This window comes from Artemia franciscana, chromosome 19 (genome assembly GCF_032884065.1).
Source record: "Artemia franciscana chromosome 19, ASM3288406v1, whole genome shotgun sequence".
Taxonomy (NCBI): Eukaryota; Metazoa; Arthropoda; class Branchiopoda; order Anostraca; family Artemiidae; genus Artemia; species Artemia franciscana.
In genome coordinates, this window is record NC_088881.1 from 13,353,212 (window position 1) to 13,366,304 (window position 13,093).

Here is a 13,093-nt window from a genome sequence, read left to right on the forward strand (position 1 = left end):
CTTGGTGGATAACATCAAACTCAATGAATTTCCTATATTTAAAATTGCAATACAAAGCAAGTTTTTTATGCATATATTGTTATCAAAACCTTAATTTTAGAGCTTTTGTTACTATTAGCATGTAATTCCTTACAGTTTGTTACCAAGAACAGTTTGATTCGAAAATCAGAGAATCTGTCTCCAGAAACAATGCTTTCGGTTTATTTCAATCTGTCTTACTATAGCAATCCATGTTTTACCACCGTAAGACCTCATGCCAAAAAAAAACAAAGAGAAAGCTTTTTTACCCTCTAATCTCTTCCAATTTACAAGAAGGACCATCCTGGTTACAGCTTAGAGGGATATTGGGAACCCCAATATCCCTCTAAGTGAGGGTCTCAAAGACCCTCACTTCTGCATGTCGGAAGCTTCTGACTCTTGGTTTTCTGTCATATCATTTCCTTTTGAAAATAATTGGAAACTGTTCTATTTTGTCACGAGCTATTCCTTTAAAACTTTAATACGGTGAATGAGTGTTGCCAGATGGGGAATATTCACACCATTTAGGCGCCTTTGGGGTTACTCGGCATAAAGTCGGTCAAGCATTCAGAACCGAATTGGCCCTCGGTTTTTAATCAAAATGTTTGATTATGCCGATCTTTCACCTTGATTTTATCAATAATCTTTTGGGCTTAGAATATGGCAGTTTGACGATTGGTTCTTTTTGAAATAGGGAAGGAGTCAAGAATCAATTTTTTCTGACAAAATGCCTATGCGATCCAATTCCAAAAAGGAAGCTGATAACACCCACACATTTCCTGCTAAGCATTTTCATTTGAAGTAAGTCATTTGTTACGTTCTGTAGATGGCCAAAGTGCGAAGCAGTATTTTTGTGTGTTTAATTAAGTAGTTAATTATTACTAATTGAGGTTAGTAAAGTTATGCATATTTAAAATTTAAAAATAGACGATAGTGAGAATTAACCCTAAAACAGACCTCATCGAGGTGTCTAAGGACAAAATTGTTAATTGAAATCTGTAATAATTTGTTAGAAATTTTTTTCTTGATGCTACTCCTATTTTGTGCTTTGTTGTTTGGATAAATTTCTCCCTCCCTTTGCACAATTTGGGGTCGTTTCACCGCAATATTTTTTGAAAATATAAAACACCCTCAGTTTTACAATTTATCAGGTCATTAGGGCTTTTACAAACTCACACACACCCTAAAATAAACTTCTACGCATATACAAGATCAATGCATTGTTTGCAATAAAAATTACCTAAGCTTAATGAGCTATGGTTAAATAAACACAAAATCAGAAGGCGAACAAATTAAAGAACTAACGCCATATTAGGGTGACAGCCTTGTCACACTGGTTTCCACAAAGTTCAATCAAAGTAGAAGTCATCTACACTTTTCAAGTACCATGTCATAAACGGAGACACATAAAAAGAAAGAAAAAGAAATCGAAAGCAGTTTCCAGTTATTTCCAGATTAGAAAAAGAAACAATAGTAGAATAAATACCAGAATCATTTTCCTTGTCTAATCCTGTTGCTGATTGGGGAGGCTCTTCAGACGTAGATGACGAAGCAGGACCCTGTGGTCTTCCAGTAGAAGTAGATGTAGTCAGCTTAAACAAACAAGTGGTTAAGTAAAACAAAATGTATTACTGTTCCCAAAAACGAAAGGGTAAATCTAAGGCACTTATCAAAAACGAATAAGAAAGCCAGAAATATTTATACAGTTGGTTTTTATCCACTGGATGTGAACCAGACAGATCCATAAAAGAAGAGTTTTGGTCAACAGTCTAGGTACAACTAAGTAATAGGCAGTAATGATTTAACTAACCAAATAGAATTTTATGCCTATAGTTTCTAATTCATACGAGATAGTTGTATAAGAAGGATATACAACAATTATTATGCAATCCTAGGACCTATCTTCTTTAATTAATAGACAACATGAAGTGAGGTTCTATGACGTAATCCTACGGATCGTGTAATACAAAAGATTCAATCATCGCGTATCAGGGGATGGACAGCCTTTCTGAGAATAAAGGGAGATTAGGGATTAATATCTACCCCAACAAAAACAAAAAAAAAATCGTTTCATGTTCAACATAAGGTTCATGAAGAGTAAAAAAAATTGGTCGTAAAAATATACTTTCCGATGCTTTAGACGCACTCCCCCTATCTTTACATAGATTCATTGGCGTTCTTCCATAACAGCTGATGCATAATTATACATCATCACACATAATTTTATAAAGCCCCGAGCTCTCGCCTGGGCGATAGGAGCGCCATAAAAAAAACCCGCAAAGCCTGTTTATGCGAGACAAAGAGCTCTTCTGTCTAGTTGAAAAATAAACCCTCCATACTTTGCTGAAAATGTCTACGAAAGTCTGAAAAGCTTCTATTTAAGAATTTAGAGTCTAATATGGTTTCACAAGGTAGGACACATATTTTTGCTAGTATACTTCTGTTAACATTAGGCCTATTTCGTAATTTGAAACCCTTGCCATTGGGTCTGCGTGGGTACCCCCCCCCCCTGGATGCAAAATTTTGAACCTTTTCCTCATAATTAGTAAAACTACTATCCAAAAATTCAGATCCAATAACAAGTAAGTACCTGGGGGAAAAAGAGCATTAGAGGGATGGTTACGCAATTAGGTCCCACCTATTAAGGGGATAGGAGCCGAGTCCTCCCTAATGAGGATTTATAAATTGGAAGACGGATCTTCAGACAAATTTGAAGGCAAGAATACATGTCCCGGGGGGGGGGGGGCAAATGAGACAGCAGTTTCAACCCTCTTTAGCAGCAAGAAGCCACATTGCCACATGATAAAGGTGATCGAAGGCCTGGCCAACATTAGCTTTGATAAGAAAATTTGCGTCGGTAAACTGTGCCTCAAGACATCCCAATCTGAACCGGGAACTAAATTAATGAAGTAGAACATAAGGTTTAGTCTTAAACTCTTCTATAGCAACTAGTTCAAACAGCCTGCAGAGAGTGCTTTAACCGATAATAGGTTGAAAGGAGGTTGAAAACGATAATAGGTTGAACAGCTGTTTTTTCTCGTTGGAAATTGGCGCCTATTTTCAGTACAGAATAACAGAGGTACAATATCCAAGAATGGGATCATCTACAACAGCAATGTTAAATACAGAACGAAGAAAGGGCCTCCATGATCGATATGACTAATCCCATCGATACCAGAAGATGGCTTCAGCTTCAATCTTCCTCCCCCCCCATCTCTATATCTCCGTCTGTATTGCACAAAATATTTTACCTGTTTTCGCTGTTTCTTCCAAAACAGTAGATAAAAACACCATGAATAGTAGATAAAAACTTTCTGATATTCTTGTTTTTTTTTTGTTTTTTTTTACTCAATGCCATTTTTTGCTTTTGTTAGTCGTTTTTTCATTTGATCGGGCAAATTTGATTCGAACAGGTCTGTTTTCCGCCAGATAAAAAAAAAGAAAAGAAAAACTCAGGTGCATGAAACCCAGAGTTTTCCAAAACTACATTTTAAGAACATCAAAAACTAGAAGAACAATAGGAAATCATTTTCGTAAGACAGTGGAAGTCGAATTTGAATGAATATTTCGGCCATATGTCCAAGGGCCGTTCTCAGCATAACGTAAATATATAACAGAAGAAAAACTTACAACAACACACAACCAATAAAACTAAAATGAATTTTTTTTAAACAGTGCCAGCATCCTTACGTTCAGGTGAGGACAACCCTTGAGCATAGGGCCGAAATATTCATTCAAATTAAATTTCCACTGTCTTACGAAAAGAATTCCTTATTGTTCTCCTTATTTTTGATGTTTGTGATGGAAAGGCGTTGTGGTCTTCGTCGTTATTTATATCTTACGTTTCTAACGTTTCCATATTGTCCTACATCCTGGAATTAAAAATAGATAAATTGTCACAAATACAGGTTTAAATATCTCGTTTCCCGACCTTAAATAAAATATATAGTCCTACAAGTCTTTCCCACATACCACTTTTTCCAAGTACTATAATTGATAAACAAATACAGATTCGACAGGTTAATACTTAAGCGTTTTGATTAGTCATTATCCCAGTTGCTTTGGCCAAGCAAAACTGAGTCGAACATAATCAAACTTACTATTCGTTGTTTATTATTCTTCGTTTTTATTTGTTTTTCTTATTTTCTTATTCGTTCTTACTTATTCATTCAAAACTAGGTCGAACATAGTCAAACTTACTTATTCGTTCTTATTGGTTTTTCTTATTCGTTCATTTAGGAGAAATGTTAGGGATAGACGCATAAGCTATAGAGGCAGTTCCAACATGGGGTGCAGAAATACTCCGTAAAATAATTTGAACGAAAAAGATGAGAACTGCCACATCTGTCTTTATTATTCTTTATTATTTATTATTCTTTATTCGTTCTTTATTATTCTTGGTTCTTATTTGTTTTTCTTATTTTCTTATTCGTTCTTACTTATTCGTTACTTACTCGTTCAAAACTAAGTCGAACATAGTCAAACTTACTTATTCGTTCTTTATTATTCTTCGTTCTTATTGGTTTTTCTTATTTTCTCATTCCTTCAAAAGTAAGTCGAACATAATCAAGTTTGCTTATTCGTTCATTTAGGAGAAATGTTAGGGAAAGACGCATAAGCTATAGAGGCAGTTCGAACATGGGGTGCAGAAATACTCCGTAAAATAATTTGAACGAAAAAGATGAGAACTGCCACATCTGTCTTTATTATTCTTTATTCGTTCATTATTCTTTATTCGTTCTTTATTATTCTTGGTTCTTATTTTCTTATTCGTTCTTACTTATTCGTTACTTACTCGTTCAAAACTAAGTCGAACATAGTCAAACTTACTTATTCGTTCTTTATTATTCTTCGTTCTTATTGGTTTTTCTTATTTTCTCATTCCTTCAAAAGTAAGTCGAACATAATCAAGTTTGCTTATTCGTTCATTTAGGAGAAATGTTAGGGAAAGACGCATAAGCTATAGAGGCAGTTCGAACATGGGGTGCAGAAATACTCTGTAAAATAATTTGAACGAAAAAGATGAGAACTGCCACATCTGTCTTTATTATTCTTGATTCGTTCATTATTATTCTTGGTTCTTATTTGTTTTTCTTATTTTCTTATTCGTTCTTACTTATTCGTTCAAAACTAAGTCGAACATAGTCAAACTTACTTATTCGTTCTTTATTATTCTTCGTTCTTATTGGTTTTTCTTATTCTCTCATTCCTTCAAAAGTAAGTCGAACATAATCAAGTTTGCTTATTCGTTCATTTAGGAGAAATGTTCGGGAAAGACGCATAAGCTATAGAGGCAGTTCCAACATGGGGTGCAGAAATACTCCGTAAAATAATTTGAACGAAAAAGATGAGAACTGCCACATCTGTTGTTCATAAACTGATGATAATATTAACTTATCTTATAACTCATCAAGGACCAGGTAAATATTGAATAAGGAAAGAATATTTGTCTATTTTAATTACCTTTTCTTTCTCTTTCAGATACGAGGTAATAAGGTCGTGAAGGAATAGTATCATTTCGCCATCAAATGAGATTAATATATGATCTTCAAAGTCAGTTATGAAACTGCATTCAATAATTGGACGCGGTTCTAAAAAAGACAATTAAATAAGAGAAATAATTTTTTTTTAATTTTTTATGATCATGACACAAACATAAGCAGCCACATATGTAGCGCTTTTTAACAGGTCAATTTCACGGTTTTTACTTCACAAAATATGTTTTACCTTAAAACGTATTACAAAAAGAAACTATACAAAAAGAAACTAAATATATTTAGAAACCCTGTTTTTTCATTTCATCAATGAAACAGGATTAACTTAACTTACTGCTAAGTCTTTCTATAGATACGACAGTAAACTAGGTCAAAGGAATCAAGCACAAAATTATAAACATGGTAAATAATATTGACCGTAACTGCACCAAATGAAGTGAAGGAAAGTTAAGCATCTAATAAGAATAACTATTAGAAACATTTAACTTTATCGACCTGAGTAAAACCACTTTTAAGATAATAAAAATTTCCGTTTAAGCACTCCTTTAATTTTTTCTTTTCCTTATAATGTAACTTTCAACTTTTTACACAGAGGTAATTATCTGCTTTTGTTAGATAAGGAATCTTTTAAAAGGTTGATTATTTGATGTATCTCTGATGATAAAAGGCGGTATAGTTTTGTTCAATGCGGAATAGCATTGCCAACGGCGGTATAGTTTGTTCAAACAACAAATCTATTGCTAAATTCTTTAATATACCAGAAAAAGTAGCAGGGTCAAATTTTCTATTGACGTTAAACAATACTTAAATTATGTTTCTAATTAATTATTTGAAACTACATGCCTAAAGCTAAATTTGCAACTATAAAACTTTTAAAATTTTACAAATATAAAGTCAAAAACGAGGATGATCGTTTAGGTGATTAAGGATGAATGATGAAGCTACTTAATATATCGAATTTTTACGAACTGTAAGGAACTACTACTTCTAATGGTAATTAAATAAAAAAAAATAGTTTTTTTTAACTGTAAGTAGGGAGCGACATTAAAACTTAAAACGAACAGAAAAATTACTCCGTAATTTTTATGATACTCCGTATAATATTTAATGTCGCTCCTTACTTACAGTTAAAAAAAACTAGTTTTTTTTTATTTAATTTCTGAGCGTTTTTGAATTAATGCATGTTTTATTTTGGCTCTCCACACATAAATTATTAAAATGAAATTTGCATATTAATTCCTTTTTTGGCTAAATGGCTTTCTCTTAGTTTTGATCAGACGATTTTGATAAATAAGGGGTGGGGAAGTAGGCCTAGTTGCCCTCCAATTTTTCGGTTAAATAAAAAGGCAACTATAACTTTTAATTTTTAACGAACGTTTCTATTAGTAGAAAATATACGTAACTTAAGAATTAACTTACGTAACAAACTTTTATATTCTTATATTTTTATTACGTATATAAGGGGGTCTGTACCCTCGTTAATGCCTCGCTCTTTACACTAAATCGTAAGTTTTGTCTCAGTTCTTTAAGAACTGAATCAGGTCAGTTCTTAAAGTGAGTGAATCACTTTAGGTGAATTCAGTTCCTGAATCAGAAAGACCGTAGAGAAAATAGTTGAAATTACTAAAGATACTTTAGCATAAAAAGTGAGGTATTTATCTCCTCCTAAATACCTCGCTCTTTATGCTAAAGTATTTCTAAAGCCCCTTATATGCGTTATAATCTCTGTTCGTTTTAAGTTCCAACGCTACTCCTTACTTTCAATTGAAAAAACTTTTTCATGTTTATTTTTTTATTGTTTCTTTTAGTAGTTTTAGAAAATCCTGCGCCCTTTTCATTGAATTTCTCTTCCCCCATGATATATTTCTCCAAGGAAAGATCCTCCCACATAGCCCCCGTCCCTCAGCCCCACCCCCAAAACCAAAAAAATCCCCCTGAAAACCTCTCTACACTTCCCAATAACGATTATTATATGTAAACACTGGTCAAAGTTTGTAACTTGCAGCCCCTCCCCCAGGGGCTGTGGGGGAGTAAGTCATTCCCACTTCATAGTTATTATGGTTTTTGACTATGCGAGACAAAATGGCTATCTCAAAATTTTGATCCGTTGACTTTGGAGAAAAAATGAACGTGGGAGGGGGCCTAGATGCCCTCCAATTTTTTTGGTCACTAAAGAGGGCAATAGAACTTTTAATTTCCTTTAGAATGAGCCCTCTTGCGACATTCTAGGATCACTTGGTCGATACGATGACCCCTGGAAAAACAAAAACAAACAAATAAACACGCACCCGTGATTTGTCTTCTGGCAAAAAATACGAAATTCCCCATTTTTGTAGATAGGAGCTTGAAATTTTTGGTATAGGGTTCTATAATACATCGAATGCGATGGTGTGATTTTCGTTAAGATTTTATGACTTTTACGGGATGTTTCCCCCTATTTTCCAAAATAAGGCAAATTTTCTCAGGCTCGTAACTTTCGATGACAAAGACTAAATTTGATGAAACTTATATATTTGCAATCAGCATGAAAATCTGATTCTTTTGATGTATATCTTAGCATCGAAATTCTGTTTTTTAGAGTTTCGTTTACTATTGAGTCGGGTCACTCCTTACTACAGTTCGTTACCACGAACTGTTTGACCAGAACTTTACAGCTAGTAGTTTTAAAACTCTAAAAATAAGGTTTGATAACAATTTATACATCAAAAGGACTTGCTTTTTATTGCGATTCTAAATAAATAAAATTCACCAAAGTTTATGAGCCTGAGAAAATTTGTCTGATTCTTGAAAAGGGATAAAACACCCAAAAAATATAGCGATCTTAATGAAAATTACACAATCGAATCTAGCGTGTCAGGCAACACTGTTCCGGATTTTACAAGCCAGATATTTACAGAACTGTGATATTTACATTTTTTTTTCGCCAACAAGCATCAAAGATTCGTAATTTATTTGGCTTTTCTTTTTTTTCAAAAGTGATTGAACCATTTATTCCAGAAACTCGAGAGAGGTTAATTCAAACAGAAACTGTAATAATATGACTTGTGGTAGCGCAGTGGATCAATCTCTGCTAGGTATTATTGGGCCCGGGATTCGATGCCAACTGCCGAAAATACGACAGGGTAGGGGACCTATCAGCAAATCAATTCCCATCCAACATCTATGGATGCTCTATGCACAAGAGGATTCCACAAGAGGAACGATTTATTCTTGTAGCATGCTTGTTAAAAAGACCCGAAAACCGAAATATGGGCAATTTTCAACGTTCTATGCGCCATCGATGGCATAATGAACATGATACCAGTTCTCTCTCCACTTTTCATAATAGTCACAAATACATATTTTACCTTCTAGCTCTGGAACTCGAGGGCCTTGAAGGTGCGCTGTTTTTAGATGTATCTGAAGAGAGGGGAATTCAAAAATAACATCTTTTTGGTGGCTGAAATCATTTTTTCTTGCTGACAAACGCTTATCTGCAGGGTCAATTGAAGATACATCTTTTCGGATAATAGGAAACTTTTCAACGTCTGAAAAATAAAGAAATATTAGCATAGATGTGAGGTAGTAGAGAGGGATTTGGCTAATAAAACAAGGGAGAATAATTTACTTCATAAAACAAGAAGAATAAGAGTCAGATATCCCCGCTTTTTTTTTTTACTATTAATAGTATTAATTTTGTGTTCGAAAGATTCCGGAAAGATTAGACGACATCGGTAAAGTTTTCCTAATAAAACAAAATCAACCCTCTGTGGCTGAAAAAAAAAACCCCATCATAGATTAAATCCACCTGAATCCATAATTGAACGTCATTAAATAGACAAATTTAAATTCTTGCCTAATGTAGCTGAACTTGACCTTGTTCAATAAGATTGATCTTATTCAGGGTTATAAGGTTTCTCCACTGAGACACTATTTGTCAGTGTTAATTGACTGCTAATTATAACTGTTGCAGGGAGGTCAAAAAGAATATATTTTATATACTGTCTATTTCTATTTTATACGTATTACATTATATTTGTATTTTATATAGCATTTAATTATATAGAAAGTATTTTATATAGCATTTATTATATAGAAAGTATTATATATATATATATATATATATATATATATATATATATATATATATATATATATATATATATATATATATATATATATATATATATATATATATATATATATCAAAGATTAAAAAGGGGAAAAAAAGCTAAAAATGGGGCGTCCTTAACGAAAATTACATCATCAGGTTCAGAATACTTGGAAACCCTGGTGTACGCACATTTAAGGCCCCTATCTCCAGAATAAAAAGCTTTGTATTTTCCCCTATAACGATTATAACGGATACATAAAGCATTGATCCTCTGCTTAGCAATGTGGGGCCCTGAGTTCGATCTCCTCTGCCACAAGGTTGAATGCCAGGCCTGCTATCAGCCCCTGTACAAAAAACCCAGCAACTGGAAACGTCTACTCGACGCCCTATTCAGAGTCGGTGATTTAGAAGGATTTTTATCCCTTATCCTATCTGTGGCTTTAGCATTGGAGATCAAAATCCAATCAGGTGAATATATGTCGTGTTGTAGACCTTTGCCTGCAACAAATAATAGAATACTGGATTTGTTAGAACTTCATTTAGAAGAAAGTTCTATGACATCTACATTATTTATTTTTTTGAGGGTTTCTAACATTGATTTAACACAACAGAATGATAGGTTTTACCGTGCTGATTGTGATTTAATACATATTTAGCATGTACCCATCATTAAAGATACACACAAGAGTTAAAGAGAACACAGTCATTTTAATTAATAGTACATTTATCAATTAAAAGTTAGTAAGTCAAAAGTAATTGTTAACCAGGTGTCAGTTCATTCTTTCATGACAGAATGTTCTGAAATTAAGGGATATGTATCCTATCCAAGTAGAAGCAGATTTATTAACCTTATTATGTTTGAAGAAGACAAACTTTCAAGACAGTATATTGCGATATTAAGGGATATGCACCCTATCCTAGTAGAAGCAGATGGATTAACCTTATTATGTTTGATGAAGACGAACTTCCAAGTTGTGTGACACTGTTCACACACTGTGTGATAAGTTGTGTTCTTTCAAGACAGTATGTTGTGATATTAAGGGATATGCACCCTATCCTAGTAGAAGCAGATGGATTATGCTAATTATGTTTGATGAAGACAAACTTCGAAGTTGTGTGAGGCACTGAATAAAATGGGATGTGCTTATCTTAATAATTTCGCGAATCGTGGCAATGAATTTGGTTAAGGGCATGGAAACTTACAAACTAATCTTTGTGAAAAGGTTTTCACAAGAGTAATAAAGGAAATTAGTCGAGTGTATAAATTGTTCAAAAAATATAATGTAGACTAGTGGTAACGACTCTAAAAAGCTACAGATGACACATAGCTTACTAAATCCCCTTCATAAGAGACATTTATTGTATAAAATAAGTACTTTGACTAATAATTACATTGACCGTGAAATTTTCGAAAAGTATAATGATGGGCTTTTCTTATCAAGTATAATAAACAATTGTTAAGAAATGGAAGGTGGAAATACTTTGTCCAATAATTTAAGGTTACAAGTGGAAACTCTGGTAGTACGGGGAGAATCATCCAATCTTAATTTCGCAAGTGCCAAGTATATATAGATAAAATGAAATTACCTAATTTTGAAAAATTATTCATTAAACCGCTAATAATTCAAAATGGCTAATAAACATTAATCGGGGAACAGACAATTGACATATTTTTGGAGTGGTACTAGATTGTTGCTTAGGCAACCCAGCGACCAGGATGTAACCGATATTTCCGATTTCATATAAAAAGACGAGAATTGTGCCTTAGTTTAAAGGTGTCGATCGTGATGGTTATTATAACTACGGACGAATATCTATTTAGCCAATATTATCTAGAACTTTAGAAAATTAACCTATAACGAGAATGAGTAATATTTAGAGAATTAGAATCATTTTTAGAGGAGACTATTTGGTTTTAGAACATACTGTTCAAGTGAACAGGCGTTGCAATTTTAAACAATTTTAGACATGATGGTTTGGATAGTAAACTGAATGTTTCTACCGTTTATACCCTCATTTCCGTGACATATACCGTGACATCTTGAAAGCTTTTGCCACGGATGATCAAAGTTCTTTTTAGTCAACGTGATAAGTTTGGGACAAAAGGTTAGGCTTTAATGTTGATAGCTTCACGTTCGTGCAACAGGTACTTATTTGTTAATGGTAAAGATCAAAATTTTTATAATTATAGATGTGACGTCCAAGGTTAAAAAATGTCATCAGCAGAAGTGACAAAGGAGATATTGAGGCCATATATAACGCAAAACATCTGACACTGGGCTTGAAAATCAAGGACATAATTGTAGAAATAGGGTAAAAAACTTAATCGTAGGTTAGCATACATGTTCCTTTGAGGTCTGATGATAGCAGGATTTACTCCTTTTTATAAGCAGCCCTTAAAAGCATGAGGAGTGGGGGAAAGGGAATCAAAGGCACGGCGGACATCGTGATTCACCAAGGCGAGTGAACTACCTGCAAAGGAGCAGGTAGTTCATTAGTGGCAACTAATGAACTGCAAAAGAACATCATTGGCAACCGCAAGAGCGTCAGTGCATAAAATGCCATGTTGAAAGCCAACTTAATGCGAAGGCGTGTAACATCACCATATGAGTGGAATTTTTTTTCTTATTATTAATGGCACTTAGATATTAACGTAGTAACTCAATGGTAAAACAACTGCATTCTTTTTAATAGATGGTTGGAGAAAAATGGGACATGGTATAAATTCGCTCGCTGTGGTGAACAGTTCGAATAGCATAATACAAAATTGCCAACTGTTATTTATCGCAAAAATTAAACTTTTGTGACCATTTCTGATCACTAGTGAATTTATTTTAATTAAACTTTTCAAGGGTGTTAATCCTTGCAAAAAAATCATAAAAAAAGGTTAATTGAAAACTTCTCAATAAACTTTTTCTAGGGTGCTGAGGCGACATTCAAGGTAATAAGCCAATATGACAGAAAAAGAAACCATACCGTCAAGATCAGAACTGGCAAACGCGTATGAGAACCAATCTTGGAGGGTTTTACATTGCGGTGGGAACATCTGACTTCTAGATACTCTTGAAACCATCGCCTTGGATGCGTCTTTTTGATCTTGACTTAACCCCAAAGTAAAACTCAGGCTTTGAGCAATTTTGACGCCGTCATCGTTTACCTGGATAAAAAGGAAGGGAGAAATATATCCATTATTCAAAATTTTTGTTAATCCTAAAAGAGGTAAAAAAATGGATTCTATTAACGACAAAACTGATAAAGCAAGAGCAAAAGGACAAAAAAAAAACTTCTCATTAGCCGGGTTCAATCACATTTCCATATTTACTTTTTGCTCCAAAAATTTCTTTGGCTGCAAGCCAAAAGAAATGGCTGTAAGCTGCAATCATTTGGCTGAAAGATTTTAGCATTTTTTAAATTACAGCATGCCTCGTACGGAGGAACGCTTAATATTTTACTATTTCTATTACTGTTTTTGAAGTTCCGAATTATT

At 33.7% G+C, this 13,093-nt stretch overlaps 1 protein-coding gene across 3 annotated transcripts in view; it reads right to left on the reverse strand.

Moving 5' to 3' along the window:
- The window catches only part of LOC136039305 (bridge-like lipid transfer protein family member 1), a 279,590-nt gene that overhangs the window by 14,556 nt on the left and 251,941 nt on the right, over positions 1 to 13,093 (reverse strand). For all 3 annotated transcript variants that reach the window (XM_065722912.1, XM_065722913.1, XM_065722911.1), the window contains exons 54-57: positions 12,583 to 12,763; positions 8,861 to 9,040; positions 5,482 to 5,609; positions 1,505 to 1,610 (exon numbers count right to left, since the gene is read on the reverse strand). In XM_065722912.1, the coding sequence (XP_065578984.1) occupies positions 1,505 to 1,610; positions 5,482 to 5,609; positions 8,861 to 9,040; positions 12,583 to 12,763 (595 nt within the window). The remainder of the gene's footprint in view (positions 1 to 1,504; positions 1,611 to 5,481; positions 5,610 to 8,860; positions 9,041 to 12,582; positions 12,764 to 13,093) is intronic.